This window comes from Salmo salar, chromosome 14 (assembly GCF_965601325.2).
Source record: "Salmo salar chromosome 14, fSalSal1, whole genome shotgun sequence".
In the NCBI taxonomy this organism is placed as follows: domain Eukaryota; kingdom Metazoa; phylum Chordata; class Actinopteri; order Salmoniformes; family Salmonidae; genus Salmo; species Salmo salar.
Window position 1 is genome coordinate 5606318 of NC_138304.1, and position 23390 is coordinate 5629707.

The following is a 23390-nucleotide window of genomic DNA, read 5'->3' on the forward strand; positions in this document are numbered from 1 at the left end:
GATTTAATAGAGTCAGTGTGCACCCACACACACATCTGAAGAGTAGATCAGAGAGGAGATTGAATTATATAAATTAAAAGTGTAGAAATTCACACAGTGGGGGATATGAAGTATACAAAAAAGCACACATTTGAAGCTGGTTATGTGTGATGGAAAACACATGAGTAATACATTTCATTATGACCATAAACACACCAGTATTCCACAATCATAAATCCACTGATATCCAATGAACTAATCAGAATCACAATGATTCAGAGACATGGACACACACAGACTTGGTGCCAGTCTGTGCAGCTGTCCTGTTTGCTGTGTCACCACCACCCTATCCTCCTGCTTCATCATCACTGGACTTTGGAGGTGAAACTCTGACTGACTCAGCAATTGCCTGATGCCTACTCCAGCCCATCCATAGCTTACAGTATTTATCTATGTCTTTCGTTCTGTCTGTCTATGTGTATGAAGTGAGAAGGCGGACTGTGTTGTACCCTCTGTTCTCTCTGAAGGGGTTAGTGTGTGAGGGCTCTAGCCTGCTGCTCCCTCTGAGGAAGAACATCCCGAAAAACAAAACCTTCCTCTCCTTTCACCAGGACACGCACATCTCAACCTCCATATATGTGTGTCTATACGTGTGTCAGTTTTTTTAGTCTGCCCTACACATAAAACAGTTTTCTGTGAGAGATAAGTGTTTTCACTGTTCTATGAAGTTGATGCGTGTTCTCAGTTGCGTTTGATTTCATTTAGTTCCCAGACACTTCTGCCCAAATGCGCGAAGAGTCTGGTGGGCCAACACATGCAGCGAGAGAGAGAGGAAAAGAGAAGCACTGATCTCAGTTGTCTGTAGGTATATTTAGCTGAGAGCGAGGGAGCGAGGGAGCGAGAGAGAGAGAGAAAGAGATGAATGAAGAGGCTAGTAACCAAGCGCTGTAAAATTCTATCTTCAAAGAGTACAGCTAGGTTGTTGTATAGGTTTATGCAAAAAAATGGTTTCGGGTTTAAAAACATGGCCACAAAATAACCTTTATACATTGGGACATTTCTACTTTACAGTGGGTGGATTGGATTATGCTGAGCCGTGGGGCACTGGTCTATGGCTTGTGACATGAACAGCAAAAGCGGTGAGGGGGGAGTGCCCTTCCCAAATCAACAGTGATCTCTCTGCACCTCTCAGTCATGTTGTCAACAAGGCAGCATGGTACATTGTCCAGAAACATGCAAACACATAAAATATGTTTGAATTTTTAAACTAGTTTTCATTGGGAAGGCAGATTAAGCGTTTATATCAAAAGCAAACCGTTTTGCATGTGAAAACACAAAATCCTACTCATTACTCCACATGCTTACGTCATTTTTGTTTTGAGCCGACTTCTCCATGGGCTTAGAACAGGGAACCTGGTTCTAAAACGAATGGAATCAACTTTTCCGCCTCACAAAAAAGATTGCAGTCAGCGTGCAGTATAACTGCAGTAAACTGCAGTATAACTTCAGTTAGAGTGCATTATAACTGCAGTATGCTGCAAATACTTAATACAAAATAACACTGGTTTTTTACTGCAGTAATTTTGCAGTATAACTGCAGTTAGAGTGCAGTATAACTGCAGTTCATTTTTGTTGCCTACTATTCTGCAATTACTGCGTCCAAAATACCACAGTTGATTTGGCGTACACATCACTGACATACTGAAATGGTCCACCCACACAGACAGTGTGGTGAAGAAGGCGCATCAGCGCCTCTTCAACCTCAGGAGGCTGAAGAAATGTGGCTTTCCAAAGCCTCATCGGGGACAAACTACCTGCCCTCCAGGACACCTACAGCACCCGATGTCACAGGAAGGCCAAAAAGATCATCAAGGACGTCAACCACCCAAGCCACTGCCTGTTCACCCCGCTACCATCCAGAAGGCGTGGTCAGTACAGGTGCATCAAAGCTGGGACTGACAGACTGGAAAACAGCTTCTATCGCAAGGCCATCAGACTGTTAAACAGCCATCACTAGCACAGAGAGACTGCTGCCTACATACAGACTTGAAATCATTGGCCACTTTAATAAATGGAACACCAGTCACTTTAATAATGCATACATAAAACTCAGCAAAAAAATAAACATCCCTTTTTCAGGACCCTGACTTTCAAAGATAATTCGTAAAAATCCAAATAACTTCACAGATCTTCATTGTAAAGGGTTTAAACACGGTTTCCCACGCTTGTTCATTGAACCATAAACAATTAATGAACATGCACCTGTGGATCGGTCGTTAAGACACTAACAGTTTACAGACGGTAGGCAATTAAGGTCACAGTTATGATAACAGGACACTAAAGAGGCCTTTCTACTGACAATGAAAAACACCAAAAGAAAGATGCCTAGGGTCCCTGCTCATCTGCGTGAACGTGCCTTAGGCATGCTGCAAAGAGGCATGAGGACTGCAGATGTGGCCAGGGCAATAAATTGCAATGTCCGTATTGTGAGACGCGTAAGACAGCGCTACAGGGAGACAGGACGGACAGCTGATCGTCCTCGTAGTGGCAGACCACGTGTAACAACTCCTGCACAGGATCGGTACATCCGAACATCACACCTGCGGAACAGGTACAGGATGGCAACAACAACTGCCCGAGCTACACCAAGAACGCACAATCCCTCCATCAGTGCTCAGACTGTCCGCAATAGGCTGAGAGAGGCTGGATTGAGGGCTTGTAGGCCTGTTGTAAGGCAGGTCCTCACCAGACATCACCGGCAACAACGTCGCCTATGGGCACAAACCCACCAGGGGTGGACCAGACAGGACTGGTAAAAAATGCTCTTCACTGACGAGTCGTGGTTTTGTCTCACCAGGGGTGATGGTCGGATTCGCGTTTATCGTCGAAGGAATGAGCGTTACACCGAGGCCTGTACTTTGGAGCGGGATCGATTTGGAGGTGGCGGGTCCGTCATGGTCTGGGGCGGTGTGTCACAGCATCATCGGACTGAGCTTGTTGTCATTGCAGGCAATCTCAACGCTGTGCATTACAGGGAAGACATCCTCCTCTCTCACGTGGTACCCTTCCTTCAGGCTCATCCTGACATGACCCTCCAGCATGATAATGCCACCAGCCATACTGCTCGTTCTGTGCGTGATTTCCTGCAAGACAGGAATGTCAGTGTTCTGCCATGGCCAGTGAAGAGCCAGGATATCAATCCCATTGAGCACATCTGGTACCTGTTGGATCGGAGGGTGAGGGCTAGGGCCATTCCCCCCAGAAATGTCCGGGAACTTGCAGGTGCCTTGGTGGAAGAGTGGGGTAACATCTCAAAGCAAGAATTGGCAAATCTGCTGCTGTCCATGAGGAGGAGATGCACTGCAGTACTTAATGCAGCTGGTGGCCACACCAGATACTGACTGTTACTTTTGATTTTGACCCCCCTTTGTTCAGGGACACATTATTCAATTTCTGTTAGTCACATGTCTGTGGAACTTGTTCAGTTTCCTCAGTTGTTGAATCTTGTTATGTTCATACAAATATTTACACGTTAAGTTTGCTGAAAATAAACGCACTTGACAGTGCAAGGACGTTTCTTTTTTTGCTGAGTTTATCTTGCATTACTCATCTCATATGTATATACTGTATTCCATACTATCTATTGCATCTTAGCCTATGCCGCTCTGTCATTGTTCATCCATATATTTATATTCATATGTTCTTATTCCTTTCCTTTACTTAGATTTGTGTGTATTAGATATTAGTTGTGGAATTGTTAGATTACTTGTTAGATATTGCTGCACTGTCAGAACTAGAAGCACAAGCTTTTCGCTACACTCACAATAAAATCTGCTAACCTTGTGTATGTGACCAATAACATTTGATTTGATTTTACCGTAGTTTCAAAACTACAATATTTTTTGTAAGGACGCCGGTGCAACAGACGCACCGAGGTCCAGATTAATTGAATGCCCTTATTATTATTTGTAATAGTAGCTAGTAGTAGTAACAGTACCCTAATTATGTGATGACATTAGGAATCTCTAACTGCAGGCTTAATGTAGTCAGTCATGTTGAAAAAAAATGTAATCAACTTTCCACCCTTGAGGAAAACGATTTCAATAATATTGCATTATAACTGCAGTATGCTGCGTCCAAAATAACATCTTTTTTTTTTACTTCAGTAATTTTGCAGTATAACTACGGTTCAACTGCAACTACACTGCAATTAATGTGTCCAAAATATCAAAGTTGACTGCAGATTTTAAAACTGCAATCTTTTTTTGTAAGGGCGCCGGTGCAATAGACGCCTACCCGGGCGCCCGGTCCAGATTATCGAGTCCCCTTAGTGTTATTATTATTAGTTGTAGTAGTACCAGCACCCTAATTACGTGATGACGTTTGAAACTCCCACCGCAGGCGTAATGTAGTCAGTCGTGTTGAAAAAAAATAGAAGCTGAACGAGGAGAAAGCGCCGAAATGGAGGCCGGCGTAGGTGGCTAAACACGAGAAGTGACAAACCGATACATTTTCAATAAACTTTGAGGCGCTTATGATTCTCAAAAAGAGTATATCTGAGAAGAATCTAGTTATCCATAGCTAGATAACTCTGCATTGGATATTGTTGGTGAGTTTCTAAGCATCGCGTTGTTGTTGTAAAGACGACTTCCACCGGGCGCCATTTAATTACGTTGTCAAGTCAGGAACAAAACATCAATTTGAAGAGGAACGGATTGTGATGTCTAATTTCGTGTTAGACACAAACCTTGAAAAAGCTTACTATCCATCCATACACCGTAAACTAATCCCTTAACAGTTTGGCAGCTAACTAACGTTTTTCTTTGTTATTCATATTGACCTACGTTAGCGTGTTAGCTAAGAATTAGCTAGCAAGCGTTAACGTTAGCTGGCTAGCCACCACCTCGTCCATTTCAAAGACTAGTAATGGCTTGTTGACATCAACTTAACTAGTTAGCAAACTTTAGGCTTAGTTTCCCCAAATGAAATACTATTGGGGTCTTAACTATTGCAGTTGGTCAGCAACTTGGATAACAACCAAACCAGCCTGTAACTTCACGTTAACTTAGCTAATCAGCCGATCACTGGTTGCCAGGATCTACTGTGCGCTAGCTAGTATTAGCTCTCTAGCTAACTAGCATAGAAACCTCGTGTACTGCTAGCTAGAAAACGTTACCGCGGCAAGAAATTCCGACTCATAGAACTGAAACAGTAGCCAGCTAGCTTATACATTTAGCTAGCTGTCTTAGTAACCAATAGCTAACCAACCTTAGTTAACTACTGGTAGTTAGCTACCTCTCTGACTCTGGACATAACTTTTCGGGTAACTTTAATTAGCCAATCAATTAGCCTAGAAGTTGATTCCAGTAAACGTTAGCTAGCTACCTCCCAACCATGCTGGCTTTGGACACTCATCGCAGTAAGCTATATTTTGGACCCGGGCTAGGGGTACAAATAAAGTTGTTTGAATAGTTGCATATGTTGCCCTCACAAGTTAGCTAGTTAGGTACGTTTGTCAATTAAACTTCTTTATCGCTTACTTTTGGACATACGTGGAAGTTGTCAATTATACAAATCCAACAAGGAACAATTGCACACCGAATCACTGCATATTTCCTCACTAGTGTCCTGGTTATAATGGACTGTCCTTATGCACAAAATAAAGTGGATTATATTATGGACACATGTTGGGAAAATGTTGATGTATTGAAAATAATGATTTTGTCAACTTTAGCCTATTTGATATGAGTCATTTTGTGAAGTTTCTGAGCTTAACGTTTGACAAAGGGTATTACTGCCAGTGGGTTCTGTTTTTTACCACATTATGTAAAATGTCTGCTCATTTAGTTATTTACATGTGAAAGTGTAATGAAATGCACTTTGATTAGCCTTTGTTTGTTCTTTAGGCAACTGTGTTCATTCATTGTCATGCCAAACACGTTTCATGCTAAACAGGTATGACATAACATGTATGACATTGATAAAGGAGTTGGCTACAGTGTGGAACCAGAGCATGTTGGAATATTGCTTCATTGCCCAATTATTATAAGTGGTCCCACTCTTTGATGATAAACATATTAGTATCACTTCTAGTTGTAGGATATGTTTGTGTTTTGATGTGTTTGGTCTTTTTCCTTTATGTAAACCCAGCCTTATGCCTATGCTGTGTGTAAAATATGTTTTCTGCAAATGTGTGTACAGTGCTGAATGTTGTTGCTCTAGTAGGCCTATACATAGGCTAATTAGCCTAAACTGAGTTTGTGTGGAAAGTGGGGTGCTCAAAGCTCACTCAGGTACTGCTTACATGCGACATACATGAATGTCAAGGGTGCAATGGCGTATACTGACTGTTGCGTTCTTAGTTTGAATTGTGTTCATGGCAGGCTTGCTGTACACCTAGGTTCACCATAGATTCAATGTACAGAGTAATAAGCTTGTGCACGATAGTATGACAGAACAAAGTTTAAATGTAACCTATAATTGATGCTTGCTAGATGGTATGACTGAAGCCATGTTTTTTTGTTTTTTTTTGTTTCCTATGTCTCTTGTTATGAGAGACGGGCAAAGAAAGTCTGGAAACCTGTTGCAACAACACCCCTTTTGCCACTCATTAATTTAGACTTGCCCATATTCGCATGCTCACCAAACTAGAACTCATCTGAACTGATTTACATCAGTCACTGCTAGTCCAGGGTCAGATGTCTTCATTGACCTAAATAGTAGGTCTGTGAAAGTACCAGTATCGCAATATTTTTTCTTTATTTTTCATGACAAAAGTGAAAACACGAAGCACACCAAACTCTTTGATTCTTTAAGAACCTGCTGTATGTGAAATATTGTGCTATAGCTTGGAAAATTAAATAAATATGACAACATAATGTTTGTTTCCAACATTAGGGCTGATTTCCTAAATAAGTTCATATCTGCTTTGTTTGTTTTCTTGCCACGATACTAATGAGTATCATAATATTGGTATCACCCGGCCCTACTAAATAGGCCTACTTTAAGGTTGTTAGAATTTGGGGTTGGATAGGCTGATCCTAGATTTGTCTAAAATTGTGATCACTTCCCACCTGTGATGTATGTTTGCAGTTTTAGTTGTGCCTTTCCAGTCAGGGAAGGTGTCATGTATTGTTTTTTGAAAAGACAGAACTCTGCAATTAGACAGCATTTACTTATAAGTTGACTGTTCTGAGAATTGTATATTGTTGGTGGTGATAAAGCTTCTTGGTAGAGGAATGTTGCAAATTCCATGCCTAATCAGTTACATGGGCCGAAGTTGAATTTGTCATCTGTAGTTGCAGTATAATTAATCTCCTAAAAAATGGCTGAACAAACCTGTTAGGCCCGATGAGATGGCTTTGATGCCCTTTCAAAATAGTTTTAGTACGTTATATTTTGAAGAAGCACTGCCCAAGTGTTTTTTGAGAATATTGCGTTGTTTATCATTTTCTCTGTACTCATGACACATTACTTTTCAACCAACCGATCAATTGCCTCTCACCTCCGCCCCATCTTCCATCTCTCCCCAGGTTTAAAGGAGCAGCAGATTGACCATGGCGACGGACACCAGCTCCCCGCCACGGTTCTTCCACATGCCGCGGTTCCAGCACCAGGCACCACGGCAGCTCTTTTACAAGCGCCCCGACTTCGCCCAGCAGCAGGCCATGCAGCAGCTCACCTTCGACGGCAAGCGCATGCGTAAGGCTGTCAACCGCAAGACCATCGACTACAACCCCTCGGTCATTAGACACCTGGAGGTAATGGACGTGACATGAAGCATCAGTTATTTTGTGACCAAACTTTTGAGTTCTCTTGTGACCCACTCAATGAACAACCTTTTTCCTGCTACCAAAGCACAGGCGTGTTTCTCGAGAAACTGGACTTTGTGCTGCATTAACACTTGTCCTATTTTCCAAGACAAGTAAAATAAAATCAGACAAGAAATAAAATAAATACACAAATCACTATCAAACTATTTATTCTGATCAAAGGCCAACATTGGAATAATATTTAAATCTGTTGTTCATGTAGGCCTTTACATACATAAAAAAAAAACCCTGCATGTCAAAGAGGTAATATGCAGGTGATACTGGCTTACAGTGTCATGTCCAAACCGATGCTGACATGAGGGAGGTGACAGAAAATGTAGCCTAACTTTAATAAGACTTTTAATTACATAAATATAGGCTAAACGCTGGTAATGTTTGACAAATATTATGAAAGATCGAATCCTACTACAACTTCTCTGACGCTCTTTGGCTCGTTGGATGTGGCAGGGCTTGCAAACTATCACGAATTACAAAGGGAAACCCAGCCACAAGCTGCCCAGTGACGCGACCCTACCAGACGAGCTGAATGCCTTCTATGCTCGCTTCGAGGCAAACATGGAACCATGCATGAGAGCACCACCTGTTCCAGGGGACTAAGTGATCACGCTATCCATAGCCGATGTAAGACCTTTAAACAGGTCGACATTCACAAGGCCGCAGGGGCAGACGGATTACCAGGACGCGTACTCGGAGCATGCGCTGACCACTGTCTTCATTGACGTTTCTCTTCCTCAATAGTGTGCAGCAAATTTTACTATATGAAAAGCCAAAATGAGTATGACATCCTGGCATTTAAAGGATACTACATTTTCTAAATGTTATAAAAGCTTACATTTTGCCCATACCCTACATTACTGCTATTTAGAATGCAAGTACGGCTGTTCAGACACGGCCAGTTTCTAATATCCACACGCAGACATGACAATGAACGTGGAGAGCTGTACTTGAGCCCTCACTCCCACGTATGTACAGTGCATTTGGAATGTATTCAGATCCCTTGACTTTTTCCACATTTTGTTATGTTACAGCCTTATTCTAAAATCGATTTTAAAAAATCCCCCTAACCAGTCTACACACAATACCCCATAATGACAAAGCAAAAACTGTTTTTGTAAAAATAAAATCTAATTTTGGTTGTGTGCTTAGGGTCGTTGTCCTGTTGGAAGGTGAACCTTCGCCCCAGTCTGTCCTGAGTGCTCTGGAGCAAGTTTTCATCAAGGATCTCTCTGTACTTTGCTTTGTTCTTCTTTCCCTCAAACCTGACTAGTCTCCCAGTCCCTGCCGTTGAAAAACATCCCCACAGCATGATGCTGCCACCACCATGCTTCACCGTAGGGATGGTGCCAGGTTTCCTCCAGACGTGTCGCTTGGCATTCAGGCCAAAGAGTTCAATCTTGGTTTTATCAGACCAGAGAATCTTATTTCTCATGGTCTGAGAGTCCTATAGGTGCCTTTTGGAAAACTCCAAGCAGGTTGTCATATGCCTTCTACTGAGGGGCTTCCGTCTGGCCACTTTCCCATAAAGACCTGATTTTTGGAGTGCTGCAGAGATGGTTGTCCTTCTGGAAGGTTCTCCCATCTCCACAGAGAAACTCTGGAGCTCTGTCAGTGACCATTCGGTTCTTGGTCATCTCCCTGACGAACGCCCTTCTTCCCCGATTGCTCAGTTTGGCCGGGCGGCCAGCTCTAGGAAGAGTCTTGGTGGTTACAAACTTCTTCTTTTTAAGAATGGTAGATGCCCCTGTGTTCTTGGGGACCTTCAATGCTGCCTAGACACAATCATGTCTCAGATCTACCTTCGACATCATGGCTTGGTTTTAAATGTAACCTTTATTTAACTAGGCAAGTCAGATGGGAACAAATTCTTATTTACAATGACGACCTACCCTGGCCAAACCCGGACGATGCTGGGCCAATTGTGCGCCGCTCTATGGGACTCCCAATCACGGCCAGATGCGATACAGCCTGGATTCAAACCAGGGACTGTAGTGATACCTCTTGCACTGAGATGCAGTGCCTTAGACTGCTGCGCCTCTCTGGAGCCGCTTGCACCACTCAAATCATGTCCAATCAATAGAATTTTCCAAGTTGTACGATCAATGGAAACAGGATGCACCTGAGCTCAATTTCGAGTCTTATAGCATAGGGTCTGAATACTTATGGAAAGGTTTTTCTGTTATTTTTAATGCATTTGCAAAAATGTCTAAACCTGTTTTCGCTTTGTCATTATGGTGTGTTGTGTGTAGATTGAGGAAAATGTTTTATTTAATCCATTGTAGACTAAGGCTGGAACATAACAAAATGTGAAAACGTAAAGGGGACTGAATACCTTCCGATTGAACTGTATGTATTTGGCTGAAATGTGTTTAAATGCAAAGACCTTTGTCCATTTTTTTCATGGTTCCTTAAATGCTCTCTTTTTCTTGACTGCAGAATCGTTTGTGGCAGAGAGACCACAGAGATTTCCGTGCCATCCAACCAGATGCAGGATGCTACAATGATGTAAGTATGGACGGATACTAGGCTTATATGATTTACAGTTAACTGTGATTTTGACCTTCTGGTGTCTGTAATCTAAGAAGAAAATATGCTATCAATGAATCTGTGTCAGGGTGTTAGCAAGTCCTTGTTCCTGGCTAGATCTGATAAATGTTGTTCCCATTTGTAGACAATATGCTGAAATGTGTGTATTTTTCTCTGTCATCTCCCTTTATTCCTCTGGCTCTTGTAGCTGGTTCCTCCTGTGGGCATCTTGAGTAACCCCATGAATGCAGTTACCACAAAGTTTGTCCGAACTTCCACGAACAAAGTAAAGTGCCCTGTCTTTGTCATAAGGGTAAGATTATTTTCTCTCACACTTTCCGCACTTGTTCAGGGCAGACTACTCGTATTTTTCTGAGACCATGTGAAGCCCATAGTGCAGGGGTGTCACTCAATTCCTGGTGGGCTGTGTGTCATCTGGTTTTTATTGCAGTTCATTTTTGTCCAATTAAGACCGAGACAACCAGGTGAAGGGAGTTCCTAACTAATCATTAGGCAGGTTTCCATAGACAAAAGTAATGTCGCAAAAAACATTGCAGGCAGCGATAGGAGAAATGTTCTAAAGATGGACAAAGTTCTTCTGTTCAGCGGATGGATTTTATTTTGTCTAACTTAAAAAATGTTTAAGTTAAAAAAGTCCCTGACAATGAAAAACATCCCCACAGCGTGATGCTGCCACCACCATGCTTCACCATAGGAATGGTGTCAGGTTTTCTCCAGACGTGACGCTTGGCATTCAGGTCAAAGAGTACAATCTTGGTTTCATCAGACCAGAGAATCTTGTTTTTTATAGACAGAGTCCTTCTGTTGCCTTTTGGCAAACTCCAAGCGGGCTGTCATGTGCCTTTCACTGAGGAGTGGCTTCTGTCTGGCCAATCTCCCATAAAGGCCTGATTGGTGGTGCTGCAGAGATGGTGGTCCTTCTGGAAGGTTCTCCCATCTCCACAGAGAAACATCATTTAAGAATGATGGAGGCCATTGTGTTCTTGGTGACCTTCAATGCTGCAGACATTTTTTGATACCCTTCCCCAGATCTGTGCCTCGACACAATCCTGTCTCGGAGCTCTACGGACAATTCCTTCGACCTCCTGGCTTGGTTTTTGCTCTGACATGCACTGTCAACAGTGGGACCTTATATAGACAGGTGTGTGCCTTTCCAAATCATGTTCAATCAATTGAATTTAGGTATATTTTCTTTCATTTTTTAAATATTTTTTTGCTTTGTCATTATGGGGTATTGTGTGTAGATAAATGAGAGACAAGTATTTAAATTTGAGAATAAGGCTGTAACGTAACAAAATGTTCTGAATGCACTGTAGTGCTCGATTTAAAGAAATCAGCTTTGTTGCTCAATTAAACATCAATACACTGCATTTCAAACAGTCTGGAATTATCCATTGAAGACTTGTAAAATTATACCTAAGCTAAATATAAGCCTTCAACCATTAGACCCACTAATCATTTAATTATTTGATCAAAATAGTTTACCTGCTTTTTTGCAATAATCACTGATCAGGCTTTCAAGTCTGTCTACGAAAATGCCATTTTTACAAATGTAAATAGAACCATGCACATTGCACATCCACCAGTAATGACCAACTTCTGGTAGCAGGCATTGTAGAAAATGTATACAGGTCTCATAAACAATCCCTCAAGCACAAGCCCACTGCTAGTGAGTAGCCAGCTAATCCTTTATATTTAAAGTGTAGCCAACTTGGATCTATTTGCATGCTAACAAGGTAGAACAGTTTAACTGTTATGAATATACCTTCCTGTCCGTCTCCAACTGTTTGAACAACACAGCCCATTCACTTTGTTTAGTCGTTGAACTCAAGTGTCCTAGCTACATGGATAAGAAGATGCTTATTTCTCAGAATTTTAGTGAGTTTCTAATTCCTTATACAAATGCATTTTTTAATGCTCAATGCATGTTTATATAAAACAGACTAGACAGCTTGCACATAAGTCTGTGGCTAAAGTGGTGCTGCCAATACGTGGTACCGCAATGCCGCATGCAACAAACTGACCATTTATTTTCCACAATCATGTTGATTCTTGATACTCCTGTCTTAATAGGGACTGCTCTGTTGTACATTTTGGGAGTTGAAACATAACCTTTGTAACGATACCCTTTTTAAGTTCTTCTCTATTACATGTTGGGACATACCTTAAATGCAAATAGCGAGTTGAAACTGCTTGTTGTCAGAGAGGAAGAAGTGATCTTTAGTCTCTTTGGTAGGGGGAGGGGCTTGGTGTCTGTGCGAGGGGGAAGGTGCACAGAAGGAGCGACGGAAACGAGACCAAGAAAAGACACACTAAGAAAAATACCTTGATTCTTGCGATACAAGCATTTGGAACATCGTGCTAAAACATGCACTACCGTTCAAAAGTTGGGGGTCACTTAGAAATGTCCCTGTTTTTGAAAGAAAAGCACACAAAAAAATCTATTTAAAATAACATCAAGTTGATCAGAAATACAGTGTGGACATTAATGTTGTAAATGACTATTGTAGCTGGAAACGGCTGATTTTTAATGGAATATCTGCATAGGCATACAGAGGCCCATTATCAGCAACCATCACTCCTGTGTTCCAATGGCACGTTGTTAGCTAATCCAAGTTTATCATTTTAAAAGGCTAATTGATCATTAGAAAACCCTTTTGCAAATATGTTAGCACAGCTGAAAACTGTTGTGCTGATTAAAGAAGCAATAAAACTGGCCTTATTTAGACTAGTTGAGTATCTGGAGCATCAGAATTTGTGGGTTTGATTACAGGTTCAAAATGGCCAGAAACAAATACCTTTCTTCTGAAACTCGTCAGTCTATTCTTGTTCTGCGAAATGAAGGCTATTCCATGCGAGAAATTGCCAAGAAACTGAAGATCTGGTACAACGCTGTGTACTACTCCCTTCACAGAACAGCGCAAACTGGCCCTAACCAGAATAGAAAGTGGAGTGGGAGGCCCCGGTGCACAACTGAGCAAGAGGACAAGTACATTAGTGTCTAGTTTTAGAAACAGACGCCTCATAAATCATCAACTGGCAGCTTCATTAAATAGTACCCGCAAAACACCAGTCTCAACGTCAACAGTGATACGTTGGCACATGAGAATTATTAGAATATGGCAAATATTAGTCAATTCTTGCATTGTATCCATGCTGGCTTTTGTGGGCTACCTGAGACATGAAGCAGTTAGGTGGGAGGGCAGTCGCTAATGCACAATTTTCCTTAATGGAAACACTTCAACCACTTCATTTTTATTCAACACTCAAGATTTTAGCTGACTTTTTTTTGTGTGTGGGGGGGGGGGTGTTTTGTCATTATGTCCAGCTGTTTTTATCGACACAACAGTTCAATGGAAATGCAACGTGGCAGCCATTTGTTGCATCTAGTTTCTATGCAAACTTTTTAAATGTCGACAAAAAAATCATTGGATAAGTTTATGGAAACATAGCTCATGCCCTTAATTGATCAATCGAGTACAAGGGATGAGCCAAAACCCACACACTTGGCCCACCAGGAAATGAGTTTTCTGCCGAATATAAATGGGCACTTCAGAATGTGATTACTAAGTTCAATCTCACTCTCTTCCTTTTCTTACCTATTTTTGTTCCCTTCTTCATTACCCCTTTAATTGATCAAACTATTCCTCCCCACCTCCCTTTCTCTCCGTATCTCATCGTCTCCTCCATCCCTCTCCCTCGTTCATAGTGGACTCCTGAGGGGAGGCGACTTGTCACAGGAGCCTCCAGTGGGGAGTTCACCTTGTGGAACGGACTCACCTTCAACTTTGAGACCATCTTACAGGTGAACATTGAATCCACCCTCCTACAACACTTTACAATGAACTTAACCCTTGGCTCCGCCGGCTGAATACACTTTCTTAAAAAAAATTGTTTAAGGTTGGCATGGGGTTAGCGAACCACCGCATGGAACCACAATAAATGTTGGCTGTATATCCACTGTCTTGTAGAAAGGTGTTTCCAGCCCTGTGTTTTTGGTCCTAGTGCTCTCTCTGACTATGTCTGTCTCTCCTCTACTCCCCTCAGGCCCATGACAGCCCCGTGCGGGCCATGACCTGGTCTCACAATGACATGTGGATGCTGACGGCTGACCACGGCGGCTACGTCAAGTACTGGCAGTCCAACATGAACAACGTCAAGATGTTCCAGGCTCACAAGGAGGCGATTAGAGAGGCCAGGTCTATACACAATCTACCATTTTCTGTAGTTAACCCCAGCCTATTACTGTTGTTATTGCTGTTTCCCCTGAAAATGATTGATAAATGTACGTCTGTGCTGTCGCAACACTGCACTGATCTCTGCTTATTGCCATCATCATTGCCTGTGGCTCATGATGAGTTGTGTATCTTGATTTTTTCTATACATAACTACTATGTACAGAAAAGGTTGATTTTCACGGTGTTGTTAAATAAAGTGTTGATCTATATTCAAAAGGTATTGGCGCACGTTAAAAGACTACTGGTTTACATAGATGAGCCCAGAGGGACAGAGTAATACCGAATAAAGTGGAGAGGTTGCACTTTACGTTGCTGCATAGGGAGTTTTGAATGTGGCGCACTTCCACAAGGGGACAGTATTATCCCTCTTATGGACACACATAGGGTCTCTCCATACACACACTTTACCACAGTCCCATGGTTGGTTTGAAGTTTTTTGAGATGTAGGCAAATGCATATCTACAATTCCCACCTTTTTGAATCTACCAATATTGCCACCCCCATGTTGTCTCCCGTTTAATTTATCCCAGTAACAAAACCCACATCCACAAGTGACCCCCCATAGCTTCTTGAATAAAGACTTTCTGTTGAACACGCAACCAAATTTCCTCTGGGGTTAGAGCAGTTGGCTATCACCCTTCACTTTCAATTCCTATGCAACCCACAAGGTCGCTTTGACCACCCACCTTCCCACCACCCCAATAACCCTTGGAAAATTCAAAGTTAAAGATGCACTATGAAGAAATCGGTCCGCCATTGCTTCGTTGCTAAAATTCTAATAGTTCGCCTAATTGTCAGTTTGTGACAAAACAAGCAAGTATAGTGTAGAGAATCATTGTGTAGAGAATCATTGTACTATCTAAACCGCTGTGAAATATTGCATTTTCAGCTGTTTGAAGCTTGTGTACAAAACCGAAAGTAAAAGATGCAAAAATGAAACTTAAGCACAGGAAGTATAGAAATAGTCCACATAGAACAAATCTACCGCTTCTTAGACTTGCTTTCAATGAGTGACAGATCTGACACACTTTTTTAAGTGCATTTCGTTGGGTCAGTCAAAAAGTTCAATATTGCAGCTTTAATATCTACATTGAATGGGGCGGTGGAGTTAAAGTGATTTATTGAATAAAAGGTTGCCATTGTGTATATTTCTACCTTTGGTGGTGGTTGCCTTCATGGAGCTTTACGAAAATATTCAATAAAGATCATGAATAGGGTTTTATGCTGGGTTTATCTCTGACCTAAAACAACTTAAAGCTTCACTTTTGAATACATAATTTCTCAATGCCACAACTTATTTTCATTGACTGTTAATGTTTGTGAGACACTTTTACTGTCTTGTTGTTAATGTTTAACGTGCATTGAATCTCCAGGACCAATTGAAAATAAAGCGTCTTAGGGCTGTGGTCATAGCCCTGAGAAAATATTGACAGGAGGAAAAGGGCACTGACATCATACAAGCATTGATGGCTATGCTCCAAAACTGAAGATTGAAAATAGGGAACTAGTCAAGAAGTTCCTCAGGTGTCTTATGTCAGGTGTAGGCTGTCTTTGCTCTTGGTATGAATCAAGTTTGGGCCTATAGGCTGGGTGGTCAGGGGGGCTCTAGTATGTTAGTTCATCACCATGTTACAACTGTTGCTCCAACTACAGATAGAGCCATATGATCTGATTGACTAACAGGAATGCATTACCTCATGACGCTGTAAAAATAAATCAGTTTGTCTGTTTTCAGACCTAGGCCTAAGCAAATCTGGAAATAATATGGTGCCACTGCTTATCATTTCCATTATTTTGTAAAGTGTATATTGCTTGATCCACAAAACAGATCACCTGGGACATATCTCAACAGAAGTCCAGTTGGTCAAATACTACTGCTCTGTAATCTCACACTAGACATCCCAGTTACATTTTCCCCTAGCTTCGACTTGTTTGTGTGCACAAATCTGATTAGTTCATGCATTATGGCCGTTTCACAAGGTGTAGTGGAGGGCAAGGCGGAGCCATATTGGCTTCACCTCTCTGATCATCTCCGTCTGTAAACACTGAAGGGAATAGGAATAGAGGTGGGTAGGACCGCAATGGGACTGACTGAGTTGTTGAAGATCATGAATCGCTTGCAGATATTGTGCATGTTGATAAGAAGGGCAGGTTTAGATTTAATTTTGAATTTCAACAGAACTTCGATTTTTAGCTGGCTTGCTTACTGTTGCTGTAGTGTAAGGCCAAGACAAATGCACTTATTGTAGGTATTGGTAATTTGTGGTGGAGTATAGATGGTAATGCTTGTGTAAACTGAGAAAGATTAATTTAACTTGGGTTTACGTCTAGTGTGAAGCTTACTTTTGGGTTATAGTTTAGACCTGATTGTGTGTTTTTAATTTTTATTGTTATACATATGTATGTGGACACCTGCTCATCGAACATCTCATTCCAAAATCAGGCATTAATATGGAGTTGGTCCACCCCTTTGCTGCTAGAACAGCCTCCACTCTTCTGGGAAGGCTTTCCACTAGATGTTGGAACTTTGCTGCGGGTACTTGCTTCCATTCAGCCACAAGAGCATTAGTGAGGTTAGTGAGGGCAATGATATTGGGCGATTAGGCCTGGCTCTGTCGGCATTCCAATTCATCTCAAAGGTGTTCAATGGGGTTGAGGTCAGGGCTCTGTGCAGGCCAGTCACGTTCTTCCACTCCGATCTCAACAAACCATTTCTGTATAGACCTTGCTTTGTGCACGAGGGCATTGTCATGCTGAAGAGGGAAAGGGCCTTCCCCCAAACTGTTGCCACAAAGTTGGAAGCACAGAATTGTCTAGAATGTCATTGCATGCTGTAGCTTTAAGATTTCCCTTCAGTAGAACTAAGGGGCCTAGCCCGAACCATGAAAAACAGCCCCAGACCATTATTCTTCCTCCACCAAACTTTACAGTTGGCACTATGCTTTGGGGAAGGTTGCGTTCTCCTGGCATCTGCCAAATCCAGATTCGTCCGTCGGACTGCTAGATGGTGAAGCGTGATTCATCACTCCAGAGAAGGCGTTTCCACCGCTCCAGAGTCCATTGGCGGCAAGCTTGACACCTCTCCAGCCGACGCTTGGCATTGCACATGGTGTTCTTAGGCTTGTGTGCAGCTGCTCTGCCATGGAAACCCATTTCATGAAGTTCCCGTCGAGCAGTTCTCGTGCAGACGTTGGTTCCAGAGGCAGTTTGGAAGTCGGTACTGAGTGTTGCAACCGAGGACAGACGATCTTTACGTGCTTCAGCACTTGGCTTTCATGTTCTATGAGCTTGTGTGGTCTACCACTTCGCGGCTGATCCGTTGTTGCTCCTAGACGTTTCCACTTCACAATAACAGCACTTAAAGTTGACCGGGACAGCTCTAGCAGGGCAGACATATGATGAACTGACTTGTTGGAAAGGTGGTATCTTATGACGGTGCCACGTTAAGTCACTGAGCTCTTCATTAAGGCCATTCTACTGCCAATGTTTGTCTATGGAAATTGCATGGCTGTGCTCAATTTTATATACTGGTCAGCCACGGGTGTGGCTGAAATAGCCGAATCCACTAATTTGAAGGGGTGTCCACATACTTTTGTATATATAGTGTAGGTGTTTCATTTTGGGTAGATACGTTCTAGTGTATTGACTCAACGTGTTGTGGGGAAAGACTGTTGAATGAAATAGTATTTGTCTTGAGTTTCCATTACTGGTCCGGTCAAGTTTTGTGAATTTTGTTAAATGCCACTACACAGCTTGATGGGAGAGGTTGCTGTTGTGCCCAGGAGATGCCCCCTTAAGTGGTTGTACTGTACTAAGTTGTACTTGGATTTGACCCTGTTGTAAACCCTGGGAGCCCAACTGTGTCTTCCTGCATTGTTGATTCTCTTCCTGCCTCACTCTGTCTTCAGTTTCTCACCTACGGATAATAAATTTGCCACTTGCTCTGATGACGGAACCGTACGCATCTGGGACTTTCTACGCTGTCACGAGGAGAGAATTCTCAGAGGTATGTTTTCTGTTTGAATACACATACAGCTGTACCTAATTGATACACATCACTGAACACTGACTCACCCCCCCCTCCCCCCGAAAAAGACACTCCTGCAGACACTTTTAGGTGACTGCGCTGCAACATGTACCTTTACTGTAACCATAAGTCTGAACCATCCATGAACACAAACCTTGGTGATTGTATAGGTAGGCCTAGCCCAACACCAACTAGGCACGTTGCATGAGCATTGACTTTTAATTGCGTTAATTGTATTTTATATAATACAGCTATAAAGGCTAAAGCTAGTTCAGTTTCCAAACATATATGTCGTACATAATGTATTTTTACGTGGTGAAGTTAGTTAGTAACAGTTATTCCAATCGTTTTTGAGTTGGTGAAAGACTTTGGGCTCTGCAGTACAGAAGCATTGACGTTTAGCATACTATCATTAGCATATTTATTTCATGTTTATTATTTTTGGTACACCATACTTATGGCGTTAGATAAACCATAGTAGCTAGGTTTTTGAAGCTGCAGTTACAGTTCACACCACTATCTGCAGTAATGAACAGCTGCTTCTTTTCATCTAGCTAGCTAGAACTGTTTAGTGTTACACGGATGCCTATGAGTTTGCCATTAATCAGTTTTAAGCAGCGTACTACTGACTTAATATTACGTAAAAAGTTTTTTTTATTTTGTTGTACAGTAGTGGTCATCTAGGGACAAGCATAACTGATCATCTTTGGTCTCAATACTGCTTATGTTGGGCGGTCATCTCCTTTTAATATCAGAATTACAAAATCATTCACTGTTTTAAAATGGAAGTTAATATTTTGCACCTTAATGTTAGATGGTTTCTTAATGTTTTCCTTAATATTCCTTTATGTTTAATGGTTCTTCCCCTGAGGTAGTCTATGGGCCAGGAGAAACTGTAATCCATGGCCACAGCCAGCTAAAAATCAATGGGAGTAATGGGGCAAGTCGCACCCGTTAAAAATGGAATGGCCGAATAGCTTAATAATTTGGTTTGATGTTACTTAAAGGTGATTAGAATTTTTTTCCCCTCCAGCAACCGCATGTAACCACTCCCATTTAAATTTTTAGATAACGATGGCTAAAGTTAGCTGAAGTTTGTAGTTGCTGTTTAAAGAAACCGTGGATTACATTTTGTACTGGCCCATCAACTACTTTCATGAGCAACTATCTTACATTAAGTTGTACAATACTGAACGTCCCCTTTATTGTTCATCTTTCAATACCATTACATGCACTAATACAGTGCATACAGAAAGTATTCAGACCCCTTGACTTTTTCCACATTTTGTTATGCTGCAGCCTTATTCTAAAATGTATTCAATATTTTTTTCCATCAATCCCCACATAATACCCCATAATGACAAAGCGAAAAATAGGTTTTTAGAAGTGTTTGCAAATTTATAAAAATAAAAAAAGACCTCATTTACATAAGTATTCAGACCCTTTGCTTTAAGACTTGAAATTGAGCTCAGGTGCATTTTGTTTCCATTGATCATCCTTGGGATGTTTCTACAACTTGATTGGAGTCCACCTGTGGTAAATTAAATTGATTGGACATGATTTAGAAAGGCACACACCTGTCTATATAAGGTCCCACAGTTGACAGTGCATGTCAGATCAAAAACCAAGCCATGAGGTTAAAGGAATTGTCCATAGAGCTCCGAGACAGGATTGTGTCGAGGCATAGGTCTGGGGAAGGATGCCAAAAAATGTCTGCAGCATTGAAGGTCCCCAAGAACACAGTGGCCTTCATCATTCTTAAATGGAAGAAATTTGGAACCACCAAGACTCTTCTAAGAGCTGGCTGCCCGGCCAAATTGAGCAATCGGGGGAGAGTGCCCTTGGTCAGGGAGGTGACCAAGAACCCGATGGTCACGCTGACTGAGCTCTAGAGTTCCTCTGTGGAGATTGGGAGAACCTTCTAGAAGGACAACCATCTCTGCAGCACTCCAACAATCAAGCCTTTATGGTAGAGTGGCCAGACAGAAGCCACTACTCAGTAAAAGGCACATGACAGCCCGCTTGAAGTTTGCTAAACAAGATTCTCTGGTTTGATGAAACCAAGATGGAACTCTTTGGCTTCAATGCCAATCGTCACTTCTGGAGGAAACCTGGCATTATCCCTACGGTGAAGCATGGTGGCGGCAGTATCATGTTGTGGGGATGTTTTTCAGCGGCAGGGACTGGGAGACTAGTCAGGATCGAGGGAAAGAGGAACGGAGCAAAGTACAGAGATCCTTGATGAAAACCTGCTCCAGAGCACTCAGGACCTCAGACTGGGGCAAAGGTTCACCTTCCAACTATACAATGACCGTAAGCACACAGCCAAGACAACGCAGAAGTGGCTTCCGGGACAAGTCTTAATGTCCTTGAGTGGCCCGGACTTGAACCCAATCAAACTTCTCTGGAGAGATCTAAATATAGCTGTGCAGCGACGCTCCCTATCCAACCTGATCTGCAGAGAAGAATGGGAGAAGCTTGTAGCGTCATCCCCCAGAAGATTCAAGGCTGTAATCGCTGCCAAAGGTGCTTCAACAAAGTACTGAGTCTGACCTGTTCACCGGACGTGCTTGTTGCACCCTCGACAACTACTATGATTATTATTATTTGACCATGCTGGTCATTTATGAACATTTTAACATTTTGACCATGTTCTGTTATAATATCCACCCTGCACAGCCAGAAGAGGACTGGCCACCCCTCATAGCCTGGTTCCTCTCTAGGTTTCTTCCTAGGTTTTTGGCCTTTCTAGGGAGTTTTTCCTAGGGAGTTTTTCCTAGCCACCGTGCTTCTTTCACATGCTTTGCTTGCTGTTTGGGGTTTTAGGCTGGGTTTCTGTACAGCACTTTGAGAATATCAGCTGATGTACGAAGGGCTATATAAAAATAAATTTGATTTGATTTGAGTAAAAGGTCTGAATACTATGTAAATGTGATATTTCCGTTTTTTTATTTTGTATAAATTTGCAAACATTTCTCAACACCTGTGTTTGCATTGTCATTATTATGTGTAGATTGATGAGCGGGAAAAAAAAACATTTAATGCATTTTAGAACAAGGCTGTATTGTAACAAAATGTGGAAAATACTTTCCGAATGCACTGTAGGCTGAGCAGGATTTATTAGTGATGGTATATACTATATTCACAGGAACTGGTTTCAGTGTCCCATCCCCTTGTATATTAGTACATCATAAGACTACACGGTTTGGTGTGTTTTCTGTAGTGTGTCCTATGTCAGGATCAGGATGGTTCAGCATGATTCACAGTCACATCAAGTCTTTGTTGCATAAACACCCTAGTCAGGAAAAAACGTTCCTCCTTGATAACATGCTTTGCTTTCTCTTAATAATTGCTGGGAAGGGATAGCCTTGTTGCCGGTCTCTGCTCAGCTATTACATTCCACTCCTTGTACTCCGTGTAATTTGTCTTTGGCACATGACACAGAGTACAAGGAGTGAGTGGATTGTTAGACAGGTACTCAGACTAGCGAAGGGATTGGGAGTAATTCATTGTAGTGCATGTTTGCATCCTTGTGCGAATTGAATAAAATGCTTTCAGCCAAGTATGAATAAAGCAAACATCTTGTTTTAGTATTATGCTAATATGTTCACAGTTGCAGTTTGACAATTTGTGTACGTTAACTATTCACAGGCCATGCAGAAAGTTTAGGTCTAATCTGCAATTGGCTTATTCACAGATTCTGTACCATGTGTGCAAGTTTACTTGTCGTCCGACTTCGGTTAAGGCCCTTCTGCATGCTTTATTTATTTTGAAACAAAATCATTTTTACTGTGCTCATTGAAGAATAATGCATAAATGATCACTTAGCCTACTTGAAACCAGTTTGTCTTGCTTTTTTTTTTTTTTTTTAGCCTTTCAATAAACTAAACTTTTCTGTGCTCATTGAAGAATAAATGCAGAATTTTACTTTTACTTGAAACAAGTTTGCCGTTTCTTTTCCCTCTACTAGACACCCTGATATTTTGAAAATAACCTAATGCGTTACCATTGGTTGACAATGGTTGTTTTGATTTGTGGGTATTGAGAAGCCTTGTGTACAAAAACTAGAGATATACTCAAAGATTTGTGCAAATCTTGAGTGAATTGACTTTTAATTTATATACACTCAGCAAAAAAAGAAACGTCCTCTCACTGTCAACTGCGTTTATTTTCAGCAAACTTAACGTGTAAATATTTGTATGAACATAAGATTCAACAACTGAGACATAAACTGAACAAGTTCCACAGACATGTGACTAACAGAAATTGAATAATGTGTCCCTGAACAAAGGGGTGGTCAAAATCAAAAGTAACAGTCAGTATCTGGTGTGGCCACCAGCTGCATTAAGTACTGCAGTGCATCTCCTCCTCATGGACAGCAGCAGATTTGCCTGTTCTTGCTGTGAGATGTTACCCCAGTCTTCCACCAAGGTACCTGCAAGTTCCTGGACACTTCTGGGGGGAATGACCTTAGCCCTCACCCTCCAATCCAACAGGTCCCAGACATGCTCAATGGGATTGAGATCCGGGCTCTTCGCTGGCCATGGCAGAACACTGACATACCTGTCTTGCAGGAAATCACGCACAGAACGAGCAGTATGGCTGGTGGCATTGTCATGCTGGAGGGTCATGTCAGGATGAACCTGCAGGAAGGGTACCACATGAGGGAGGAGGATGTCTTCCCTGTAACACACAGCATTGAGATTGCCTGCAATGACAACAAGCTCAGTCCGATGATGCTGTGACACACCGCCCCAGACCATGACGGAC

The 23390-nt window shown here is 41.9% G+C and overlaps 1 protein-coding gene across 6 annotated transcripts in view; it reads left to right on the forward strand.

Annotated features, from left to right (window-relative positions):
• Positions 1-4375: 4375 nt before the first annotated feature.
• The window catches only part of wdr33 (WD repeat domain 33), a 40840-nt gene continuing 21825 nt past the window's right edge, over positions 4376-23390 (forward strand). For all 6 annotated transcript variants that reach the window (XM_014139149.3, XM_082960698.1, XM_082960697.1 and 3 more), the window contains exons 1-7: positions 4376-4588; positions 7512-7739; positions 10245-10313; positions 10543-10647; positions 14065-14160; positions 14403-14554; positions 18502-18599. In XM_014139149.3, the coding sequence (XP_013994624.3) occupies positions 7536-7739; positions 10245-10313; positions 10543-10647; positions 14065-14160; positions 14403-14554; positions 18502-18599 (724 nt within the window). In that variant the 5' untranslated portion in view covers positions 4376-4588; positions 7512-7535. The remainder of the gene's footprint in view (positions 4589-7511; positions 7740-10244; positions 10314-10542; positions 10648-14064; positions 14161-14402; positions 14555-18501; positions 18600-23390) is intronic.